The following is a 26,302-nucleotide window of genomic DNA, read 5'->3' on the forward strand; positions in this document are numbered from 1 at the left end:
CTGAATACCACTGATTGTCCTCCACTCGCTCGCTATCCCACCCTCTCCTCACCACCCCGATTCCCCGTCGAGCAGAGGGGCGAACGGGGGAGGTTTCCACTCCTAACCATTCTCATCCTCCTCATCCAACCCGAACGAAACCCATCCCCGTAGGGGCACCCTATCCACCCCACGTTACCGTTGCTACTCCTACCCACTCCACGATAATGATGGCAATCAGACCCTCAGAAAGGATTTCAGGAAATTCTCTCGCCTTTTTGTCGGCAGCCGGGGCGGCGGCGGACGCCACAAACACCGGTCGCCCCGTCGTCCTCTCCTCCCTGTCCCTCGATTCGCTTCGTCACGCTTTCTTACATGGCCGGTGTGCGGCAATCGCGAACATATATCCAAACTCGCTCTCGCTTTTCAATAATTTTACGTGAAACGCGACACGTCGATAACGCATTGCGAGAAACCAGGTCTCTTCGTGTTCTCTAGAATAATTTTCCATGCATCCGATAATCGCGCAATCGCTTCAAATCGCGTCATATTCGAGTTTCGAGAAATCCGTCTATTTAATAATAAACGTGAATTACATCTAGATTATGTTCACACAAATAATCTAAAGATAATTTAAATTTTCTAAAGATAGTCAATTTAAATAGTCACATCTGTGCAATTTGTCTGTCTTCTTGAATTCTTTTTAACTCTATATTTACTTTGAAAACTTTTGACAATTTTATACAGTTCGTAATTTACATGCTTCTCCTAACAAACATGATTTTAAAAAATTACGTATATTATTTCTATTTCTTTCATTTTTTTTACGTTTTTCGTTATTAGAAAAATGTATGTTGCATTGCCTTGCTTGTTGCTTTATTTAGATTTTAGATAGATTTCTGTGTAATATATATTCTAATATGTAATATATATATCTTAAAAATATCTCTATGCAATTTTGAATGGTACTCCAAATTGTTAAGTTGGTTTTGCTTGTAATTTTATTTTATAACACACAATATCTTAATTTTTTTTTACGTTAGATGGATTTAAAAGAAGAAAAATACCTGTCTTTTTATGTTATTACTAAAAATTTATCACTGCTGGTTAAAACTACATTTTATATAAAAATTATTAAATACCATACGTGAGAAATATGTTGTATAATATGTTAAAAAATAACTATTACAACTGTAGCATTTTTATCGAAATGTACAATGATAAATCCCGTGATTATTTTAGTCCAAATTATAAGAGACAGTATTAAAGTAGTATTAGTAGCAATAAAATTTATGATAATCAGTTGCACCCTCGTGAAGAATTAATCATGGCAGCTGTAATGACTGCATATAACACGCGGTGACTCTGCTTCATAACTAATGCATACGATGTAGCGTAAAGCTCGTTTTATCCCAGATTTTATCAGGGTTCACGGTTCGCGATTTTCAATCAGTTGTACGTATCTGCAACGTGTAACTCATATGTAACAGTCGCAACTTTTGACAGCGAAAAAATGTTGGTCGCAGAGCTGTCCTCTGCCCCCCTCTCATAAGTTAACGTATTGACTATATATAGCATCGAACAATATTTATGTGTGTGTACTGCTTAGTTTTATATTAATCAATTTAAAATAAAAATTAAAATATTGCAATATCTTTCGCGACGAAAGATTCTACTTTTGTTGAAAACTGTAAATTAGAAAAATCTGTCATTTAAATTAAAACTGCATTTTTTTATATTCGTTCTTGCCTATAAATCATTTTGTAGCACGATTCGTCTGTGCAATACTTTATAAGAGACACTTTTTCATATTTCGTATACGTGTGTTTCTTATAAAAAAACTAGGAATACGAGTAGATTCGTCAAACTTATTTTGACAATTGTCAAATAACTTGTTAAGCGGAATTTGTCACCCATGAATTGTCAGCCCATCGATTAACGATGTCAATGGCTCATCAAAACGAATAAAGATCTATTTTATTTCGGAAGTGACGACACGATGACGTCGCAGAAAGCGACGGGCGCTTTTCCCGTCGGCGACGAGCGAGAGCGAAAGAGAGAGAGTCATTAGCTAGTTAATCATGCGTTATCGTGTGTGCTTAATGTTCCGTCAATGAAGGAGTGACTGGGGAGTGAGCATTGGAAAAGGGAGTCTTTTGGCAGGCGGCCCCCCCCGTCACCCACCTCACCCTTTTTCTAGCTTTCCTTGGCTCGCAGTCAATATTGTCGGCGTGCACCGCAGCGTGCAAGCAACAGATCACGCACTACCACACTCGACACGATCTCAACCCTCACCTCTTTGTCGCGCGGTTAAAGAGCCCGTTTCTTTTCCAACTAATGGAGGTGACGGGGTAACTTTAGCGTTGACGCTTTAAGGGCCAATCTTCAAGTCGCAGCTTTTATCGCGTTCCTAGGAAGCGCTGAGTGCTTCCAGGAAATCCGAGGAGAGATTAATAACTATTAATTTCTTGTACATAATTATGAAATTTCGAAAACTTTATAATGAGTCGGAAATTAATACAAAATATATGATCCATGGATTTAATAATTAAAAATTAAAAGGAATCAAAATAGTAAGTAATCATATAAAAATTATAATTAAACTTCTAAATTAAATATTTACATTTGATACACATTCTAAGGAATATATGTATATAAACATTCAGAGATTATATAAAAGATCACTTAATTAACTTCTTCTTTAAAATTCAAAAATTAAAGAGATTATCTGATTTGAAAATTTAGAAATTGGAAATATATAGAGATACAAAAAGATATGTAAAAAATATCAATTTAGAATAATTATTACAATATAATATAATTTTTGAGACCCGATATTTATATTATTAATTATATGATATTTATATTATATACATATATTATCGAAACATGGCAATTGCAAAATTGTTAAAATAATCAAAGTATATAGAACAATCCATAATATACTTATTAATTAAGAAGATCATATATAGGCAACTCTAAATAATTATATATAGACAACTCTAAATAAAATATCTTTCGCAACTTGAGGGATGAAAACAACACGCGAGACATCTGCCACGTTTTAGGCAAACTAAAATAAGGGATGATTTCGTAATATAGTGCCATCTATTCAGGGATTCAAGTAACTTGGAACAATTTTGTACGTATTTAATCGATGACATTATTGATTTAAACCATTTTGCCTAAGATGCTGCACTTGTATCCAGTGTATCATCCTCTTAACCGATCGTCGTTAATGTTCACCATTTGTCGACATGAATTTATCACGATAAGGTTTTTGCAACAAGAGATATAGCAAGCTGTACTAATCTGTTTACTAATCTGAATTTAATTGTTTAAAAAAAGTTTAGAAGTCTAACAATTTTATCTGTAATGCCATCATTTATATAAATCATAGGGTCAAAAAGTAAATAGCATCAGGAACAGAATACTTAATATATTTCCTCTCTCTTTCTAGGGAGAGATACAACAGAGGACGCTTGTACTTCAAACGTGAAATAATTCCATAATTAGGCTGTAGTTTTAGCTTTAACACGAATGCTGTCTTATTGTCGTTACATAGGTTCTCACCCCGTAATTATCGCGCAATCAGCAAAGTCCGCTGCTGGGACATTAGAAAACGTCACGGCATGTAAAGCGCTCACTGGGCGATCACGGGCGTGAATTAAAATTTATCGCTTAATGCGATCTACCTAGGGCCGGATTCATACGAAATTATTCTCGGTATACGTAGGTACACACATGCATCCTTGCGCATAATAAACCTGCGTCGCAAGGGCGGGTCGCTCTCGTTCGAGTTTCCGCCGAGTCACGCGGGGGATAAAACTTTCTCCCTCGCTTTTTCCATTTCCCCGATAATATTCGCACTTATGTACCGTCGTCCCGTCTCGCTCTTATGCGTTCTTCGGTCGTTCTTATATATATTCTTCCTCTCTCGTTCTCTCTTTCTCTCTTCGCGGAAGGTTCCCTCTCGCTAGCAAACGTTCCTGCTAGCACGCTCTCTCAACCAGACCAGCCGCGGCAGTTAGTGGCTTAACGAGGTTATTTCACGACGTCGGGTGGGTGGGCCATAGGTCGCGCGAGAATGAATAATGATCCGTTCGTGGGGCCGGCAAGCGACCTCGCTACTTCTTGACGTGTGCTGGTAATACACGCTGGAAGCGCGCGAGAGTATCGGAGAAGGGCGAGGATACGATGTACAGCAGCGTGTTATAATAAAGACTCCGAAGCGGAAATCCGAAAATCTAAAGAGAGATTCCGGAAGAAATCTGCCCAACTGCTCGTTTACCGCACATACCAACTTCAGTGTAAATTACAAGGCTGTACATCGTCGAGAAACTATGCGCGATGCAGTTGTGTGATACTAGATAATTTAACCAATTTAATGGCTTAAACTGTCGGGTTCCCAAGATCCGACTAGGAGAGCGGAAGCTGCATTTAACAGTCGAAATGGATTTCGACCATTTGAATATCATGCAATACTACGAGAAGAGCTTTTAACTTTTTTCTGTCAAGAATGATGCTTGCATATTCTTGAAAAATAGAAACGTTATATTGATTGATATGCGATAATTCGATTGAGTATCGAATTGTTAGGAAAGCGACGGTTTATTTTCGCGCAAAAAGTTCTCCATCGCGCATCGCAGCCACTGCTTAATTAAAGTTTCAATCATATTCTCGCACAATGACGCGTTATGGAATCGGTGATCGTCAAATATAGCCGGGCGCATTCGAGAGGACGTCGAGGAAGAACAAAAGACAGAAAGAGCTCGCGAAGCGGGAGAATCGAACGAATAGCCCTGTCGCGAAGATAAGGCAGCGGCAGGAGCAACCTGGCCCTTCTCGAAGCTACCCGCCCGCGCCACGCTCTTTGTTGCGGAGCGCAATAATTGCGCGGGAGGGCGGCTCGCCAGCAATGCCTGGGGGGGTTAGCCAGGGCTGTCGACGCTGAAACGCAGGGGGGCAAGCGGAGGGGGTGACAGCACGCGCCGGAACCGGAACTGAGAGTCGTGTGTCCCCGCCGTTCCCGGGCGGAACTATCATGATTAGTCACGGGGCCTGCAACGAGCCGTAGGAGAACTGCGCGAGCAGAAAGACGGAACCCCGCGGAGATATCCCAGAATCGGCCGTGCGCGATCGACCTGAACGAAGCATACAAAACGAGAAAGAGAGTGGCAGAGGGATAAACTCTCACGCGCAAATGCTATGATTTATTGTATCCAATAGTAATACTAACCATGTTTATTTAAAATCGATAAATGAAGAAACGAAATACAATTTTTTACAAACGTTGCATGTGTATTCTAAAAAGTTATTTCTATGAATTAAAGTACGATTGATTTTTCGCGAATATATTCGTTAAAATCGAGAACTGTCATATATCAGTTAATAGAAAATTAAATATTTTAATTAATTATTTTTATAGCAAACATAAAAACGCGAATTTTAGAAAGTTTAGATTTTAATTTTACAGGCAAATATATGAAAGAAGTAGTATTTTTATCTACTAAGAAAACTGATTTATATAATTTAATCATCGATATTCTTTAATCAATCAGGCACGTATTCACTTCAATATATCTAAAAATCTGCGCATTATTAGTACTTAATTACTTTGTAAGTAGAAATTTACTCTTAATCCGAAGAAAAATTCTACACTAGGGCGGAAGTCAAGCCTGGTCCCGCTTCTCTGAGGGTTCTTAATGTATTCTTTCCATTTTTTAGAAGCGAGACAGTTACGATTCTCTGACCCTTAGTCACCCTCGAACGCTGGGAAACGAGGGTGGACTAGTCGCAGTTACCAGTGCCGCTGGTGGCGGAAGCGAAGGGGCTCGCGGAGGTTCCCGGATAAAGGGCAAAAGGGATCACGCGCGGAGAGAACCGGGGGGTTGCCGGATTGTAGCGCCAGCGTGGGGTGTTCGAGACCCATAACCACCCCCTAGGTTAACCGATACCGGCAATTATCAACGCGTCTCGGTCACCGTGATCCTCCCTTTGCTGGCACTATATCCGCAACTGTATACAGAGATAGAATATTTCTAAATTGACATCACACAAAGATGTATTCTTCGATAACTTTTAAAATCTATTTTTTTCTATTTCATTGAAAAAAATGTGATGTGTTTTTAGACATTAAAAAACTCCTTTATTCGATATTCAAAACTCTCTATCTAAAATTTAATAATAAACAGATCATGCATTATATATTGCACAATAATATAAAATGAATTATTATAGAGAACACAATTAAATGAGCACTTAATTTTACAAACTATAAATAATAAATAAAATCTTTAATTGCTCACTTTATGATACCAATTCTTTTCTTCTCTTGTTTTTTTCTCTTCTGTTACTTTTCCATAATTTATACGCAAAAACATAATTAATTATGATTGCGCACTAATTAGTAAAAAACGACGATTGCATATGTCATTTTGTATGACACTTCCGTGTTAATCTATAATTTCAATAGATACGCAATAATAACGCGTATCGTTTTATATCGTAATGAAAGAACAAAAGTTATTAAAGAGTAAAAAAAATTATGCACAAAGATATGATCCGCACTCGAAAATTGATTAAATTAATGCATGATTGCCGCTACTTTCGGAGAATTAATTAATCACGTAAACTTTTATATGTAACTAGAACAATATAAGTGCTACGCGTGCGCCATTCTTCGGTTTTATGTTAAAAAAATGATACCTTTTAGAAAATAATATAAAGTTTGTTTAAACTCGATCAATATTTTTTCACAGAAATTAATTGATTAAAGTATTAATTTGCTAATTAAATTTTAAAATAATAATATGTTAAAAAATTAAAATAGCAATATGTTGTAAATAATATGTTACAATACCTTATTTTTGATTAATATTTTTTGACAGAAATCAGCTGATAATTGTCAAAAATATTAATCGAGTTTAAAGTATTATAACATATTACTTAAAACATATTATTATTTTAAAAATTAATTAGCAAATTAACACTTTAATCAGCTGATTTCTGTCAAAAAATATTAATAAAACGAAAATTTGCTAATTAAATATTCTAGCTTACATATTTATATTGTGTATGTTATGCGAAATAATAAGATTATTCTAATATATGTATGTATTTTATTTGTTACAGGTAGCATTGCGATACACAGTGCGATTCACGCCTCGTGTCGGGAGTGCAACTCCGCTATTGTACGTATCGGTGAGTGAGAAATTCTTTATTTTATAACATTGAGTCAGCATTGCGACATTTATTTAGCAACTACAGTCATATTTAACTACGTATTTTAGTAATCATCTGAGTAACAAATATTTATCTGTTTATTTATCGTTGATTTGTTAAAACGTGTATTTATTTGTGATTTATTGGCTCGAAATTTATCGTGCGAATAGTTGGTAAAACAATGAATTAGCTAGACGTCATTCGGCGCTTGTGTTTTGCGATATAACGAACTATTGTTTACGCGCACGTTCACCTTGTCTTTCACGCGGCGAGACTCGAGCTAGCAGGTAGTCATGCAGACCTACTCTGTGCATATATAATAGTATATTATTATCTCGCAGAACATGATGACGTCAAGTATTACATGATGCTAAACACGCCCGATCATTCTCTACAATTATAATTTTTACAATTAGCGCTTTTCAACTTGCGTCAATCATTTCCTGCGATTACCGCGTATCAACTAAATTTTCGTAATATCGTGTGGTATCTAGATAAAGTTTTGAACTTCTCATTAACAAGAAATTACGGATCGACTCTGAGTCAGCATCGTGATATTTAATTAATAATAGAATTATATTTAACTATGTATTTTAATAATTGTCAACCGCGTAGCAAAAATTGGTCCGTTTATCGATGATTTATTAAAATGGATATATTTATTTGCAATTTATTATCATTGAAATCCATTGTGCGAATAATTGACAAAGCAATGACATATTTTTGGATATTATACATTCTGCGTATATATTCACTGTTAATTTTTTAACATTAATACATTTATTTATATTTATGTTATAATATGAGTTAGAATAATTATCTTAAAAATATATGCTATCTATATTAATAACAAAATTAACATTGAGTAATGCGTCAATTTAATCATCTAATTTTTGAATGCAGGGATCTTTGTGTGTGCATAATTTTCGCGTTATCTTTGGTTATACAACATAAAAAGATACGTGTTGCGTAATTAACATTCGATTTTTCATAGAAAAAAATTTATAGCGTGAGATTTAATGAATCCTAACATGATAGTCTTTATTTCTTTTTCGATATTATGCAACTTTTAAAAAATACGTGTATTACTTTATGCACGTTTAAATGTCAGTGCTTAATATAGAACCAATTTCTCTCATCATATATAGATGAATAAATTTCTATAGCAGGAGTAGAAGTGGAGCGGTACTCTTTCATGTAGTACCGTCTAGAACGTTCTCTCTTTTCTCTCTCTCGATATATTCCGTGCAATTAGATAGATGAGAGGCAATGTTACGCGCTTGTGCGATACGAAATATCACCGTTTAAAACTCCTTTGATAAAGGATGCTAATTTGTCCAGGTTGAAATTGCTTTGATTTAATGACGTTGCAGAGTGGCGGCTTACTCCAAAATTCAATTCAATTGAAATGTAATTATTTCATATAAAACTGGCCATTAATTATTAAAGAAATTTCTTACAGTTTTTTTTATATTATAAAATATTATAAAATTAATCGATATGATTGGCAATTTATTTTTTATTTTTTGGTATATTGCCGATATTAAGAATATTCAATACACACAGTAAATTACATTAAGCAATTGTGTGTGGCCTTATTTTATATTATTATATATTTTATGTTTAGATTTAATTTAAGACAGCTGTTTTGAAATACATATTTGGAATATTAAATTATGAAACTTGGATTTAATTGCATTACATTAAAACCGTGCCAATTGAACTCGTTAATTTATATTGAAATGGATGCGCATCTAATATAAGTGTGCCGTTTATTTCTCATGGTAAAAAGGTTAACGCGTATAGTGACAAACACGACGTCGGCACGCGTGTCATCGTGTCTTGTCAAACATCAATTATGTGTGCAAACAAGATAGCATAGAGGGATGGTGCTCGACCAGCAAACATTAAATACATGCATTACCCTGAGACATGCTGACACAATGACCGACACTATCGCTGGTCCTCAACCTTATTCGTGCTAATGCAGATTATATAGAATAAAATTAAAAGAAATAAACGCGAACAAAATATTTATATTTAACATTTCACTACTATAGAAGATTTCAATTAACTCTTCATAATGCAGATAATTTTCTGTATCAATGCATTCGCAAAATTCTCTTTACAGCTGACGGTTTCGATCTTTTATGTTACATGAATTAATTATAAAAGTAAAATAAGATTAGTGTGATTAAAAAATAGTTTTTTTATTAATACAAAATATAAATGTATTCCAAAATATTTGTCTTAAATTGAATTCTAAGAGTTGAGGTGAGAATTGCATAAATGTTTAATATAATCTTTTTTATGAGCCAAAATTGTTAATAATAGGTCAGTTATTAACATTAATGTGTAATCAATTATATTTGTCCTTTCTTTTATTAAAGTAATTAGTATTAATTACTTTAATAAAAGAAATTAATTATATGTATACATATATATGTACAGAGAGAGAGAAATTTGAAAAAGTATTTGCAACCAACACAATTAACATTCGCTAATACTTTTTTAAATTCATATATTTTTAACTTTTACACTATTTCGCTATTCAAAAGTTATTATACAGTATCAATATTGATAATTAATTATTTTCATCTTCTTTAATTCAACATATTATTCTTCAACAATTATTTTATACATTATTAATATTAATAATTAATAATTTGTCGTAATTGTACTCGACCTTCCATTAGTGTAGAATCATATAGCTAAAATATACGCGCGATGTCAAAATACATCATGCGGCATACTGCGAGTTTAACGTCGGTGGTTTTAATTCCAAAGAAGCTTTTGTGCCGCGCAAAATTTGTGCTTCGCTCTTGCATCGAAATTCTGTCGCGCGCAAGAGCAAGGGCCGAAATTTCGCGGAGAATCCAGTTCCTTTGTCGACACATCCGTATCTCGCGAGAATTATAGCCGAGTTAGGGTATAGGTACGCGGCACGAAACGGCCCGACTTAAAATCTAAGTAGTCGTGCATCCCTCGGAGCGGGCCACAGATAGGAGAAGATAGAGGTAGCCTGGGGGGATATATCGTAGAGGGTTGCCCAGGATGGCAGGGAGAGAACCGTGGGACGGCGGCAAGTGAGTGGAAAGGGGGGCAAACGGAGAGAGGGGAAGGAGAAGAGGGATGCTGGGATGCCGAGGGGAGCATCCGGGATCTCGGAGGGTACATGGGGCGGTCGGTCGTCATGGATACGCTCCCGGCTAACCCTGTAACCGCTCCTCCCTCGTCATTCTACGTTTTCGCAACTACCCGCCGCCATCATCGACCCACCATCTTGTCTCGAACCCTACAAGTCTCGTCAAAATTTTGAGACGGTCCTTCGAGATGCACATAACTAAAGATTTCCCTTAAACTGCACGATCATGTAAAAAGATAGGCTAACATACGATTGTGCGATGAACGAAAGAAAAGGTCAACTAATAATATATTAGTATAATATATTGCATCAATTTTAAATACATTATTTTTCAAACTTACTCCGTATTCAGGATAAATGACTTATTTAAGGAATGTAAGCATACGATTAGTCAGACATAGTTTTTGCTTTGGCGTGATCGGTGTCAATTATTTTTTTTATTAAATGTTCGAATGCAATCTATAAAGAAAACGCCAATGCGAGATATAAAATGCATTAATTCAAATTACTAAAAATCAACATTATTGTTAGACATTAATACTTAACAAATATTAATGCATTATTTTTCTAGATACTCATAAAATTAAATAGTTAATTGAAAGAGAACGTTGCAGAGATATCACTTTGCAAATTAACAGACATCGTTTTGTGGTTGTACGCGTGAATATCATGTCATGCGGTACTATTCAATAACAATAACGTTATTTCAGCCAATTATTTCAGTGACCTTACTGTCAGCGCGAGATAAATTAACGAGAAACGTGTAACGGAGCAAGGGGCGAAAAATCGAGCGGCGCGACTAATGCAAATAATGCATCCTCGATCTGGATGCGTTCGCGATCGAGAATTCGCGTTCGCGGAAGATCGATCGATCGGCAAGGTGACTGCGGGTGACCGCGTCGTGCCATTAAACGTATCCACCATCGGGTGAGACGAAAGTTTTCGAGTCGCCGATAAATTTCGGCAACAGCGAGCAGGATATTGCTGCGGCCGTGGAAAGCATTTTGCTCGGCTGGCATAGCGATGCAACACCCTCGCATCGCGCAACACGATTCCCCGAGTCGTATTCGAACATCCCTCTCCTATCTCTCCCCTTCTTCATCTCCTCGCCCTTCTCATCCTCCTCTTCCTCCTCCTGTTCCTGTCGTCCTCCCCTTCCATTTCACCGTCTCCTCGCGGCTCTCGCGGGCGTGGGCGGCAGATAACGTGATTTACACTGGTCGGGTAATTAATGTCCTCGGCGACCGGTGCTTTAAAAAAGCAATCGGAAATCGGCGACAACGAAGAGCAACAGTCAGCCCGCCGGCTGCTGCTACTGCCGGATGACAAATTATCGCGCGCGAGACCGTTGCCCCGTTTTTTTTTCGCGTTTCTCTTGGCACGAGAGAACATCGCACGTGGTGTGACACTCATCTTTACCGGTACTTAATAATTTCGGAAAGAGATACCACGAGGGATTCCGTTATCAAAAGCGAGAATGCCACGCTGCATTTTATTTTATTTTCAATATATAAATTTGATATTATTTGTACAAATAGAACCAATTAATATAACGAAATTATTCTTCACATAATAAATTAAGTTCTATTTCGCGAACATCGCAGAAAGATAGCTTTTTTCGATGGAAAAAATAAAAATTAAATCGCAATTGCTCTTTGATGTGATATATCTATACAACAGATACTTAGCAGTTTTAAGATATTGATAGTCAAAAAATAATACATTTTTTTCTTACTTCGAGAAACGAAAGAAAAATTGGTGCAAATACTTAATGTAAAATCTAAATGCTGTGCAGTAATAATTTTTTTTACGTTTCTATAAAAAAAATTTAACATTCTATGGCATCCAAAAATAATTATATGAATGAAAATTAGATATACATATGTATATACATCAGACATTTGATATGAACACGCGAACACCATAAATCGTTAAAACACGTTCGCTTCTCTGTGCAATCTTAATGTCGCGTGTGCTTCATTGTCATTATCATTGTGGGAAAATACGAGGGCAAATGCGATTCTTACTCTCATTGACCGCATTACATCATTGCGACGCATATCAGATGCGATCGATGATATCTCCGTAGTACTTATGCCGGGTATAAACTTGTAGGTAATCAAGTTGCGTGCTTTTCCACGCATTTGTGCGTGACTTTACGCTACGGTGACAGTTTTGCATTGTCAAGCAATGAATTACACTTTAATGCATATCTCACACCTGCCTGTTCGCTCGATGCATCGTGTATAAAAAATTATCAAATCTGATATTAATATTTCTTTATATTACTTAATAAACTTTGATATAAAAACACTAAACGTCTCAATAAAATTGAAAAATAAGTCTATATTTTTTCTCTCTCTAGAAAGAAATAAATAATACTGTGTATTTCCACAAATATTAGTTAATTTAATGAAAATAACGTATAACAGCGAACCAAGACATATGTATATACTTGATAAATTTTTCAATTCAGTTTTCTCGAAAACGGAATTTTTTTACGAAAACAAAATGTTATTCCAAACTATCGGCTTATTTTTATACGTAAAAATTTCCTTCACACGTAGCCTGTATAAATCCTGCACGTATCATCGCTTAATTTCTCTCGCATAATTATAAAAAAGACTCGAGACACTTATAGGAAAAAAATAAGCTAGACTTACCGGTGATGGAGGCGGTGGGCGAAATGGTGGACGGGTTGGCGCGCGGTGGCGGCGAAAACGCACCCGCAAGGTAACCACTGCGATCGGCGAGGGCTTGTTTCGCCTTGTCGACGCTTTCCTTGAGCCGTTGAAAAGTGCTGCCGCAGGTGAGGCCGCGGTACGGCCAGTTCTCCTGTTTGACGCCGGCCGCGGTTACACCGGCGGCGGCCGCGGCCGCGGCTCCGGCCCCGGAGGCTCCCTTTAATTCGAGCGCACCTGCGTACGAACAGCTAGCGCTGTCGTACATCACCAAAGAGCCCCTGCAATCGCAAAATTATCTGATAATTGTATTATCTGATAAAATAAACGGCAAAAAGATTCGCCATTGACATTAATAACTTGCGAGATGGAAGTAGACCATACAACTGATGTCAAGTTGTCTTTAAGTAAATAAGAAACCCTTTGCACGAAAACTTAGCAGATAGAATCTCTTTTATAAGAATTATGAAAATTCGAAAATTATGTATGATCTTCTTTCATTCATTGATTCAGAAATAAGTCTCAACGAGAAACATCTGTACGTCGACGTTGACTCCGTTTCGTTCAATTGAGTACTTCCTGTAGAATATTAACATTGTAACTCTCAGAAATAAAGTTTGCGTCGCTGTACAAATCAACTAGCAGAATGCTATTGATAGTACGTCAGTTGTTTAATTTACGAGTTGCGAATCGAAAATCGAAGAAAAAGTTATTCCTATTGTTTACTCGTGAGCCTTATCCACGTTATTAAACTCTTTCGATTTATTAAAATGGATAGTGGTTAAAATGCAATGCAGGGTCGAATAAAGCAAACCTACGTTACTTTAAACTGACAGCACTCATGCAGATACCGCAGTTGGGGTCATTAAAGGACCCTTGAAACATCCGGTAAAGGCAAGATCGAATTAAAATAGATGATCATATGTGTAAAAATATATCTCTTATTTTTCAATCTCTCAGCGCGATAAACGATTTTTAACTATGATTAAATTTGAACCATATTCTGATTACAAATTTGTCTCTGACGTTTTTCCTCAAAATTATTAATGCTATAAGTATATTTCATTATTTCTTCTATATATGATTTCGTAAATAGTTTAAATTTTCAAATTTAGAATAGTTTTCAAATGTAATCAATTTCGATTATATTTCAAAACAATTGCCACTTCTAATCATTAATTTTTTATCATTGAATTGTTAAAATATAATATGTATATTTCGGAATCATATTTCTTAAAAAATAAGATAAAGATTCAAAATAAGATAAAGTAAGTCATTTTGTTTACGATATCTTTTACAGTTAATCGGGAAAATAATATAGACAATAGGTAGATATATAAATCTACTTTTACAGTTGATCATGATTTAACCACAGCTGCATATCGATAGGAAAATATTTATTACATTAGCATTCTTATTCAAATTAGGTATATATATCTGCGTTGTGCATATGAGAATTAAATATCACTTCGAATGCAATATTAATTCATAAGAATTATAATTCTTCGCAAGATGCTAATTTAAATTATTATATTATCTCTCGTTTTTTACATGCAAATACATTCCATGTGTTACTTCAAATATATTCTGACAAAAATTGATCTATGTACATATATTTATACAATTATGCTTGAAAAATTACGTAAAATTATTATTAAATAAATTTGATGTGCAAAGATACCAGAAAGAAATTCCAGAATAGAAATATTGTTTCGAGTTTATTTTGATTTTTTCTCCATTTAGATTCAACAAAACATTTATTAGATTTTTACGCACATCTTATAAATTGACTGCGATGTTTTGCACTTCTTTGTCTCCACCTTTTTACAATACTTTATCAAAAAAAGATAACTACCAGAAGCATTAAAAAACATTCGATTTTATGCATGTAACAACGGAGAGTTTCTAATCGAACTCGCGTAATTTAGAAAACACATCGACCTATCATCTACATTTTATCGATGACGTGGCCTCGAACTTATAGTCGTCAAAATTGCGAAAACGATTCACGATAGAATTTGCATGAGGTCCGTTGTGATGGTATCTCGCCGCAATTCCGCAACGGAGAACGCGGAGATAAGGGACCGGCTATAATATTAAAGCTTGTCGTTTATCGCGAGTCCGCTTCCGTCTAATCTTGAAAATCTGCCACTTCCGCTATCCCTTCCCTTATTACATAAATCATTATTCAAACGAAATGATGCCGCACAAAGCTGCCCGACCGATCCACGTGGAATTTATGCAAACACGTGTGACTCTTATCGTGCTATGTTAGAGAAAATATGTAGATAGAGAAATTATCTCAAGTGGAAAGATTTATTTCGTATTTATTTTCACAACTCTTCGTCATATACTTGAGAATGTAAATTATTGACTTTCTTCTAATAAACAACTCTATCTCGAGATAGTTGTTTATTAAATATTTTTGTAGAATATTTTCTTTTTAAACTCGATAGATTAATTTGTATTCGTGTATATCATAAGACTTCAGTACTCAAAGTTTTTAAAAGTTAAACTACACAAAATACATGCAACAAATCATACTTAGGTTCGTTTAATTTTTATTAATCATAATTTAATTTAAATTATAGATTTCTTTAACATATTTATTAAGAACCCTCCAAAATAAATAATTGATATTATAATAATTGAGAATATAAATTCTCGTTACAAAATTATATAAATTTTTGTTAATTTTATATCAGACATATATATGTTATAATAAATTTAGTAAATGATATCATTCTAACCATTTATAAATTGGTTTCTTTTCGGACTAACACACATACGCGTTTTGATCTGTTTTAATTACCTTCAATCACTGTGACAATTTTCACGATGAATCTGTACGCGTTTCACTGTCGATGTGCAGATTGTGTCAAACGTTACTTTTTTTTCCTTGGGACTATCTAATAGAATAATCCAACAAAACGCAAAATACAGCAAAATCTTTTTCCGATCATCTCCAGTCGTCGGTTATTGCGAAACGTTGGCTAATATTCGATCGGAATGGTTAAGGATAAAAGCACTCTCGTGGGTACGTCCGGATATCCAGCTCATATTGAGGTCAATCTAATCACAAAACTGTCACATAGTCACGCCGTTCCGCGACATGATGAGCGCACAGCCGGATTGTCTTCACGGTTCTGTCCAGCGCAATAGTTTAAAATCTGAATCGAATGATCGGTCGTCAAGAATATTGTAGTCCGCAGACTACTCGAATGACCATCATTTTTACTGTATCGAGAATTTGTTTATTAAATAGTAGTGTTCATAATCGATCGTTTCTTGATCTTTCTGTTATCAATGTCTTTAGTTGCTTATACGGGGGTTATCAGTGGCGCTAATAAATATACTATGCAATATTTTAATAGTATAGTAAGTGCTTTAATTTAATATAATTCTAAGTAACATAATGATACATGAATTGAAATATATGTATACCAAGTAGCGATAAAAATTGGATAAATATTATTGAATTTTGAAAAAATATTTCCCTCTACTACTTACCCTCTAATCACTTTTATTGCTTTCACCAACGAGATTTAGCGCTACAGTCATCAGAAACTTAGATTCAGCATTAATTTCGATGAAATAAAAATTTTTGATACATAAAAATGTATTTCACGCCAGTTGTGTAATTTCCACTGTCGCGAATAATTCACACTCATTATATCGAATAAAAAACAACATTGTCCGAACAGACCGCGTGTTCATCATACGAAATAATTATCCTCTCCTCTCTCGACGCGCGTCGACAATTTTGTTTCTTCACGCACTCGCCCACTGTACACGGTATCTTTTCTTTTTTTTTGTATCCGCGATCTTTCACGACGTCACTTTTCGGTCAGGTGTCCGATACGGAGAAGGCTGGACCGCGCTATCAAGAAGAAGGTACTCCGGGCAGGTTGTCTCGCGCAACTGCGGTCGCCGCGGGCAGCAAATTGCCTGCTTCCGGGCCTCATTACATCACTCTGTTACTCTGTTAACGCTCGCCGGAAACCCCTCTGCCTACCTCGTCTAAATTCTCGTCTCTCATATATATATATATATATATATGTATATATATACATATATATATCTACACACACATCATTTAAACGCACCGTCGCGGACGCGACATAGGCGCGCGAGAGAAAAAGCCGATCGAAATCTTCGGGAAAACATTTTCCGATGTCGTACAGCGACCGCGTACGCGACACTTTATTTCCGATTAAAGAAAATAATTAAACTCAACTTCGTAAAACTCTTATGTCATAAGAAGCTGAAAAAAATAAGCGAGATACAGTTGCAGTGTAAAAATAGAATATGAAGAATAAAAAAATTAATCCTCGTCTTTGCAATTTTTTATATGTGATAAAATTAAATTTTTTTCATGAGAAAAATAAGCTAAGGCAATGGTACATAATAATAAATAGTATTTTAAATACTATTTAAAGTGGAAATGATATAATATTATCCGAATTATTGTATATCAGAGCGCATGATTTTTTCTCGATGAAAATATTTATAAATGTGCGTGCAAAATAACTAATTTCTCTTCGTATGTGAATGAAAATTTGCATTTTTGTAAAAGAAAAAAAATGGAGTAGCGGTGACCGCGATGCGTAACGCAAGGGGACAACGTAGTAGTCGGCGGACACGCGCGATAATTTCGCGTTGGTCAATGCGTGCTCTCGCCGTTTAGTCCGTAAAACGTGCGTGGCGACGGAAACGCGTTTATATGCTCTTACATGCGTAAGATTTCGTGAACGAATTACCGGGACATATCGCTTTCGCGCTTTGCCAAAGTGCTTTCATTCGCACAAATTTAATTCTCAGATCTCACATTGGAGTTTTATCAGATCTCAACTGTTAAATGTATATAATTCACAATTACGACATTTAAACTTTTACTGTTTTCAGGACTTTGCGCTTACAGTATCTACATTATTCTATATCATTATCTGTATAATTATTTTGTTTCCTTCAAATACTTATTCTTAAAATATTAAAAAATTCAGGGAAAATAACTGATGTGGAACAATGTAAAACTAAAGAGTACTTTGATTAGTTTTAATTATATTTGTAAACTTCTCTTAATTCATTATCACATATAACATTATCTTCTTTTTTATTAAAATACATTTGAAAAGGCTAACATGATAAATAAAAATGTTAATATCATACGCCATTTATAAGAATTAATAAATTTTATATTTTTATTATAATATAATCTTTATTATTTTAATTTTAACACGCACATAACTTTAAAGCTGAACAAACGAATAAATGAGCAAACGCGCTTCTTTCAATTTTTAAAAATTTCATTTGAATATCTGCAGTTATCACAATTGTCATTTTAGAAAGAGACAAGTTGACTATTAATATGAAAGAAAATATTATATAAAAAAATTATATATTTGAATATTTTATATTAAGTGAATGAAGATAAAAAGCGATTAGAGAGCGTTTAACAAGTTGTCCAGATAAATAAGAGGAATTTGTGGAAAAGTATAAAATTTTAAAAGAAAGAAGTCCACGGAAAATTGCGATAAATCCGCGGTTACACAATGCAAAACGATCGCGGCCAGTTTCGGTGTTATCGATATTGTTTCATCGGCGAGAGGTATCGTCGGAGAACGCCGATGCGACGGAAGTGCGCGGCCGACAATCTTCGGTTTCCTCTCTCTCGGCATTCTTTTTCGAACTTCTCGTCATGTGTACGTGTAAAAAAGCGTTTCGATTCGAACCGCGTATCGGAAAAACTGGAATATAACTTACCGTCAGTGCGGGGGCCTACGGGATATCTTGTCCAGCACTATCAGATCCAGTTCGATCCCCCAAATATCTCCCTTGATCGCCGATCTCGCCGGAAAATACTCGATAAATGCTCGACTCTCACGCGATCCTCTCGTCTCTGTTTCCTGAGATTTCTTCGTAGAGGTCCTTCACGTTCACTTTGACTCCTCACTGCATTCGCACCGATAATAAGCTCGAAAGCTCGGAAAAGATCGAGAGGGAGGGTTCGGCACTGCAGGATCGCGACGGACAAAGAAAAAAAACGCGTATTCGCGCCGGAGAGAGCGTAGAGAGATACCTTCGCGGGGATTATCCAAGATTACCGGCGACTTGCGCTCGTTCGCCGGGATATCCCGTGAGATTGTCAGCGCGCGTGGACCACTCGGTGGCGGACTCGGTCGCGGTGCGACGGACGCACATTTGGCAGAGCGTCGTTATCAGTCGCGGTCCGACGATTGGCTGTATCGGAGCCTGCGCCGGTACGTCCTCCGCGGGGGGAAAAAGCGAACGCGCCCGAGAGGGAGACGGAGAGACGTAGCGGCGAGGGTGGCGAACGAGGGTGGCGAACGAGGGTGGAGAACGAGGAAGAGGGAGAGGAGAACGCGGGGGAGATATCGCCGCTCTCGCCCCCGGACACCACGGGCCTCTCCGACACGGAGTCGGCTCCTCAGAGGCGGGATCATCCACCAAGCCTTGCTCTTCTTTCTCTCTCCCCTTCTCTCTTCTCTCTCTCTCTCTCTCTCTCTCTCTCTCTCTCTCTCTCTCTCTCTCTCTCTCTCTACCTCTCGTTTTCTGTCTCCTTCCGTCTCTTCGTCCTTTCTCCACCCTCATCCCTCGCTTCTGTTCTCCTTCGGTCTCACCCCGCTTCTTGCGTTAGAGGTACGTAGATAGGTGGGAAGTGCGGCGGAAGGCTTCCCGTGGAGCGTCATACGAGACGGGCGCGATATCCCCTACGGTGCTTTTATTATTATTGATGCCGAGGATACCGGCATAAGCGCGATAAGCGCCGGTGGAGACGAGCGAGAATGGATTGACGCCGATCGTGTCAGAGTTGATCGTGTCGAGCGGGCTGGCAGGTAGCTAGCCGTGCGAAAATGCCTCTCCGCGCCGAAGGTGCTGAAAGGTAATAATAAAGTACACGTTTCTAAACACGTACCGCGATCAGGTACCGTCAGCGACACGGATGTGCTTTCGGAATAACAGCGGCGAGTTCCTCGGAGGTAAGGGATGAGGGAAACGGGAGAGATTGACGGCGATGGAAATAAATCGGCTTCTGTAATCGAACTTTAGGCCATAAATTAGGAACTAATGATACCGCTGAAAGAGATTTAACTTCGTGTAAAGTTATCTCACTTCTGAGTAATAATGCAAATTTGCTTTTTAAATTATATTAGCAATAAATATTATATATTTTTACGCTGCTTTCTGTCGTAATAAATTTGGTTGTAATTATTATATAATTGTCAAATATAATGAAGAGAGAGACAAATATGCGACATTATGTGGAAAATGATTTCAAAATACAATATTCCTAACATGCTAAAGAGATTTAACTTTCATTATACAATCTTGTACAGTTAAATAAAAAGAAACGAGGGGGATGAAAGGAAGAAAGATTATTTATTATAAAGAAGGGTGCATCTGCACCTAGAGAAACTCATTGTCGCTGTCGCACCGATGACACGGTTGAAATGTCCAATTTGTTTGATTAATATATCAGCGATATCGCGTGATCTACGCGCGAGATCGGCCGTGCGAATAGCGAGCCGTATCTACTTGTACTGAAAATTATCTGATCCACGCGGTGGAGTAACAACGGGGGCGCGACAGGCCGGACACGTGCCTGGTATACGATTTTCAAAGGGCAGCCCGGGCATAGGGGGGTAGCATATATTCATAGGTATCGCGATAATAATGTATCGTTATCGCCACCTTCGTTAACCAACTCGTGCACCATCGGCAGCAGCGGCGGCGGCAAAATCAATGCTTTGATTTAATAGAATTCCGTTTCGTTATCCTGCGTTGCATAAACTCACATCGCAGATAGATACATACACGTGCGCAAATGTCAAAAATTTCCATGCCGCGAAAAACCGATATATCATCCGTTTAAACGCGATAGAAACAATGAAGTTAAATAAAGATGTTTATTAAAGAAAGAGGGGGAAGAAAGAGAAAGAGAAAGAACATGTGCTATTATCGCGGTGACATTTTTAATTCCCTAACTTTAAATTATATTGAAAATATAAACTAAATCATCCGAAACAGGACATTTAAATCTGTGTCTATTGAATTTACAAATACAAAAATGTATTATCAATTTAGAAGCTTTTGAATATTTCTAATATTTTAATATTTGATATAAAATAATTTATATACATCATAAATATTCTCTTGTTTTAAATACATTTTCCAAATTACTGAATTTCTGAATATTATTTTAGGATGATATGATAAAGTTTAATGTCAGCTACAATGTATATGCAAAGAATATAGAAATACATAACTCTATTAAAAAATAATATTAATGAACTTGAAGAATCCGAAAAAAGTTATTGTAAATGAAGAAAATTATATTTACCAAATTTATTTAAGTTTCTTGTTTTTGATGACTGATAATCGATTAGATTCACACCATTTGTTACAAAAAACTATTATTCGTTAATGCTTGATTATTTTCTCATCTCACCATTTTAATATTTATAAAAAATTTTATAAAGGTTCTTATTAAAAATTGGAGGATTTTTCGTGTGCAATTTATTTCTGAATAAATCTGAATTGACGTATATTAGAGCTTACATTGCAAGTTTCGTGAGATTGTTTAAACGATTCTGTTGTAAGCTATCTTTACTTCAGACACTCCTAACGATGGTCATTGCCGTTGTTCCGCTTCCTATGACTCTCATGAGTAATGTCGTATCTCTTCGTTCATGCGTAAAGTTTCCGATCGTCGGACGAGAAGCGGTGTCAATCGTGCGAGAAACATCAATGCATTGTACGACTGATCGTGATCCGCGCGATTCGAAGTGCATTGTCATGTAAAAATCTCGCCGTTCTGATAGTTTTATTATTCTTTGCAAACAACAACATATCCGAACCACACACGAAATGTTGTATTTTCAAGTGGAAAAAATAGAAGATCTTTTTGTATTAATTTTATAATTACATTTTCTAGTATTGAAAATTTTTTAAAAAATACTAATTACTATTTATATAATGTATTACTACTTACGTTAGATAAATGTTAAGAACAAAAAAATTTCACGAACATTTTTTTTGAATAGGCAAACATTATTGAGATCAGGACCAGGCCTCAAATCAAACAATTGGTTCTTGCGAAACATTCTTTTTTATAGACATATTTTAGATATAGAAATACATAAAAAAATTTTTGAATGCGCAAAAGATTATCGTTATATTTTCTTGTTATACATATATCTTTAATATTTTCATTTTTTTAGATTAAAACAAATTAAGACACAAAGCAATCCCGTTCACTAATCATTTTAAAATTAATCACCTCTTTGCGAAATATATATTGCCATACAGCATGAAATTTCATATCTGCAGACGGTCGCGAGAAATATATTGTCCTCGGCGATGTCTTCACCAACTGGTAACCGCTTATCACGCACGAGGTCCGCGTGTAACCGCGAGGACGAGTCTATCGGCGTTTAGTCGGCTTTCGTGAATGTAAACTAGGCGTTTCCTGCACGTATCGTACAAAGTGCTCGATTCGCTAGTCTTTTTTCACCCAGGCCGATCGATAATGCCATTGCAAACACCCTGTATGTGCTCGGTTAATGTTAATGGCAGGGGCCGGCACAGTCGAACGGGGTGGGTTGCCCCTTTGCTCGTGAGTTAGAGCTTCCTGAGGCTTTCCTCGCATCCACCGCACTACCCCCCGCTTCGTCCCGTTCAAGTCCTGCTTGGCTAATGGCAAGGGCAGGAAATATCAAAAGTCGTCTCCGCGATCCTTCTTTTTATTCCCGTTTCTTCTTTCTCTTTTCTTAATGCAAGCAGCTGGATGCTTTTACGCGTGTCTTTCGGAAGATAGAAGATGCGGTGATTTAAAGTGGTGTATTAAGTTTAAAGCGAAAAACTGAGGCGAGACAGCTATATCATGAAAAGTTATTCATGATTGCAGCGGCTAAAAAATGTTTTTTTATTACATAATATTATATCTTGTATTGAAAATAATTGATAACTTGATGAGACCTTGTTACGAACGCGCACGCGAAAGAAGCTTTTTAAATTTGAGCTTGAGAGACACACATTAAATTACAACTAATTACAATTAATTTTTCGTATTAGAAGCAATTTGCTAAAGTGTAAAAGATATCTGATGCATTTACAGTGATCATTTATATTCTTTGTACTGTAAAAAAGCACTAAATACACAACAGAGCGGAAAGCAATGATTTTACAGTAAGCCTTCGCAAACTTGAAGAGATCGCAAGAGACCTAATACGCTTATCGTGCACAAAACGCGATCGTCGAAATGATAAAATAAAAAAAATGAATCTGACTCGGGAGAGCAAATGTAATCACTGTTTGTCACGAACAGCGACGCATTCAACAGGTTAAAGCAACACATTAAAAAGAATGCGAATTTATTCGCATGCTTAAAAATCTCTTTCGTCTCGTGTTCGTAAATTTGCTCACGATATTTCACCGGGATGAACAGTACCAGATACTGGCGTATAAAATAGTAACACGCATTAATTTTCTTCTCGCGTATTTTCTGAATATAAATGCTACAAATTTACTTTCGTTACAACGATTTTCTATTATTACGTGTTTTTTTTCTTTTCTTGAAGAGATGCTATTTATTAAAAAATTTTAGAAATATTTAACGAATATTAATCAAAGATCATTGAAAGCTATATTTTGATAATTGTAGCATTTGTATGTATATAATGGATCTTTAATTTGCATGTAATCATAAATTTTAATTCGATTCTCAAAGTCATTTACAGAAATAATTTTAAAATGAAGAAATGGTTGTTGTCTCTTTCTTTTTCTTAGTGAAAGTATTGCAAATTGATTACAGATTGCTTTTTTAAATACAAAAGATTTGATAAAGAATAGATTTGATAAAAAATAAATAATAGAAATAAATTTGACACTTTGATAAATTTAAACAAAGGACACGTGAGTTATAGTACCGCTTGTTCTCACGAATATTTCCAACTCAAAGTAGTTGAAATGGTTATTTTGCACCTTTGATATTAAAGCTGTCCAATTAGAAGCAACGTTTAAGAGACGGATCCAGGCGGTGAAAAGGCGCGCACAATCACGGCACGCTTCGTACGTAACGCACGTGAATTCGACCCGCCGAGGGATTCGCCGATATCGTTTGATTTAATTTGTTGCAATTAGGGCAAGGGCCGCTCGGGTACGCACATCGATGCGGGATCGAGGTGTGAGAGATGAGGGAGAAGGAGAGAGAGAGAGAGGGAGAGAGAGAGAAAGAACCAGCAGTCTCCACCCGGTTTACCGCGCCCTGCTATTAATATCAGTTAACGACCCGATATGATCACTCGTCTATACCCAGACAAGCTGCACAGCCGGCTGCCAACGATGGTCGTTTGAGCCGAGTCATGACTCGAACCATGTCGACGCGCAGATCGTAGATTCGACCGTGATTCGGGTCCATCGATCGGCGAGCTGACTCACCGGAATACACCTGGATTGATAATTTCACGAATCCTTGATACGCGATTAGGTAACCTTGTCGCGGCTTTTAAGTGACTAACGATTGACTCGCCTCAAAATCAAAGGGGGTGCCTCCCCACGTTAAATGCAAACGTTACGCCGAAGAAAAAAATTATTTGGAATAAAGAATGATTAGAAATAATATTTGCTGTCCAAAACGATACACACACATTAAAAAAAGACTGTATTTTTAATCTTCTTGTACTATTGTCTCTGTGTTTTAGATATTAAAAAAATTTGTCTGCCTTAGGATCGTAGATATTTTTCTAGCAGTTGGTTTGCGATACAGTTGCAAGTAAACGTCATTGCCACAGCACCGTTATGGCAGTGGTACCGATAGGAATAGGCGATACGAAGCGGGTTCTATCTAGCAGACTTCCGGCCAGCATCGAAACAAGCCGACCGCGCGCGGATTACCATAAGCATTTATATATATGCGCCATAGCGCATTATACTTGCATACCCGGGGGCCGAAGGTGCCCGTTGTCGACGACGGTAGCGCCTCGTATTAGGTGCGGGCATCATGTAGGGAAGAAGAGGGAAAGAGGGGAATGCGTGTAGGTGCCCATCAGGGGCCTGGCTACTTACTTACGTGTAGCAGCCGGCCTCACGAGCCGCCGGCACGCGAGCCTGATTGACTTGTAGATGAGGCGACACAGTCGATATACTCCGGACTCTATATCGTCCGACCTCTGGAAACGGCTCCCTGATCGCTACCGCCACCCCCGTGGTCCGTCCACAGTGCGGACCCCCATGGTCGGCCCTCGCTCCGACACGGTTCTCTCGTCCATCGTTTTCTCTCTCTTTCTTTCTCTTTCTCTCTTGCTGTTTTTTATCCACTCTCCTCGCCCTCTTTCCCAGCCACCGACCGTTATCTAGTTAATTAATCTCCGCCGAGACGGCGGTAGTCGACTAGCGGGGCGGTAAAACTCCCACCGTCGCTGCCGCCGTAACGAGCCGCGGCGACGAAAGTGTCGAGCGGCCGCAACCACCCCCTGGTCTGCATTCGCCGGCGTGGCGTTACCCTCTTTTCGCCTGGAAATTTTAATTACGATGAAAGAAAAACCGACAGGCCTCGTTAGAGCGCGGACAAGTAGAAAGTTTGCGAGATATTCGGAAGAGATCGGATTTGCACTTATGTGAAAGATATATTCATACAGATACTTTGATAAAGTAACTTGACCTTGGTATTTTGATAAGCTTAATTGATGGAAGTGTAAATAGAATAATTGAATCAAATGTATAGTTTGTTATGTAATTAGCATTATGATTATGAAACAGATGATTTGTTCTCACTCTTATATAATATGACTATTCCAAGGAAAGATATATAAAATAAAATTTTGTTCTAGCTTTGCATTAAATTTTCCTTTTTGTATTTTAAATTTTCATCAAAAAGATTACCTACGAATTTATTAAAATGCCTATAACATATTATGTTTTCACATTTATAGTTTTTATATTCTTCAGTTTCGTGGCTTCTTGTTTTAATTCTAGCATTCGCACTTTAAATCATATTCCTTTCGTTGATTATGCTTGTTCTATATATCAGTGGAGTGTAATCGCATCAAAAACATTAATAAAACTGTTATGACTGAATAAAGGTAAAATCGAACCACCTGGTGAAGACCAACCCTAAGCAGTTATCCATAGTATTCGTTACCATAAGGTAGAAATTTATTGATTTTAATATTGTCTGATCCACCGACTGGATAGTTAGAAATTTACGTGAATTTTGTTCAGTGAATTCTACAGATAGCTCCCATAGATAATT

General features: G+C 36.8%; 1 protein-coding gene and 1 long non-coding RNA gene across 7 annotated transcripts in view; one reads left to right on the forward strand and one right to left on the reverse strand.

The window, feature by feature from the left end:
• The window catches only part of LOC145939563 (uncharacterized), a 45,987-nt gene extending 38,738 nt beyond the window's left edge, over positions 1 to 7,249 (forward strand). The window contains exon 7 of the long non-coding RNA XR_014425842.1: positions 7,114 to 7,249. This is a non-coding gene — a long non-coding RNA (uncharacterized LOC145939563). The remainder of the gene's footprint in view (positions 1 to 7,113) is intronic.
• Positions 1 to 19,217, reverse strand: part of Ets65a (DNA-binding protein D-ETS-3) — a 52,111-nt gene extending 32,894 nt beyond the window's left edge. The window contains exons 1-3 of one of the 6 annotated variants that reach the window (XM_083043958.1): positions 16,540 to 16,973; positions 15,842 to 16,266; positions 13,012 to 13,310 (exon numbers count right to left, since the gene is read on the reverse strand). In XM_083043958.1, coding sequence (XP_082900084.1) covers positions 13,012 to 13,297 — 286 coding nt within the window. In that variant the 5' untranslated portion in view covers positions 13,298 to 13,310; positions 15,842 to 16,266; positions 16,540 to 16,973. The other 5 variants (XM_083043956.1, XM_083043955.1, XM_083043960.1 and 2 more) reach the window with 5 other exon arrangements.
• Between the last annotated feature and the right edge of the window lie 7,085 nt (positions 19,218 to 26,302).

The sequence above is a fragment of the Prenolepis imparis genome, unplaced genomic scaffold (genome assembly GCF_030444845.1).
Source record: "Prenolepis imparis isolate NDT839.2.m4 unplaced genomic scaffold, iyPreImpa1.0 SCAF_8, whole genome shotgun sequence".
Classification (NCBI taxonomy): domain Eukaryota; kingdom Metazoa; phylum Arthropoda; class Insecta; order Hymenoptera; family Formicidae; genus Prenolepis; species Prenolepis imparis.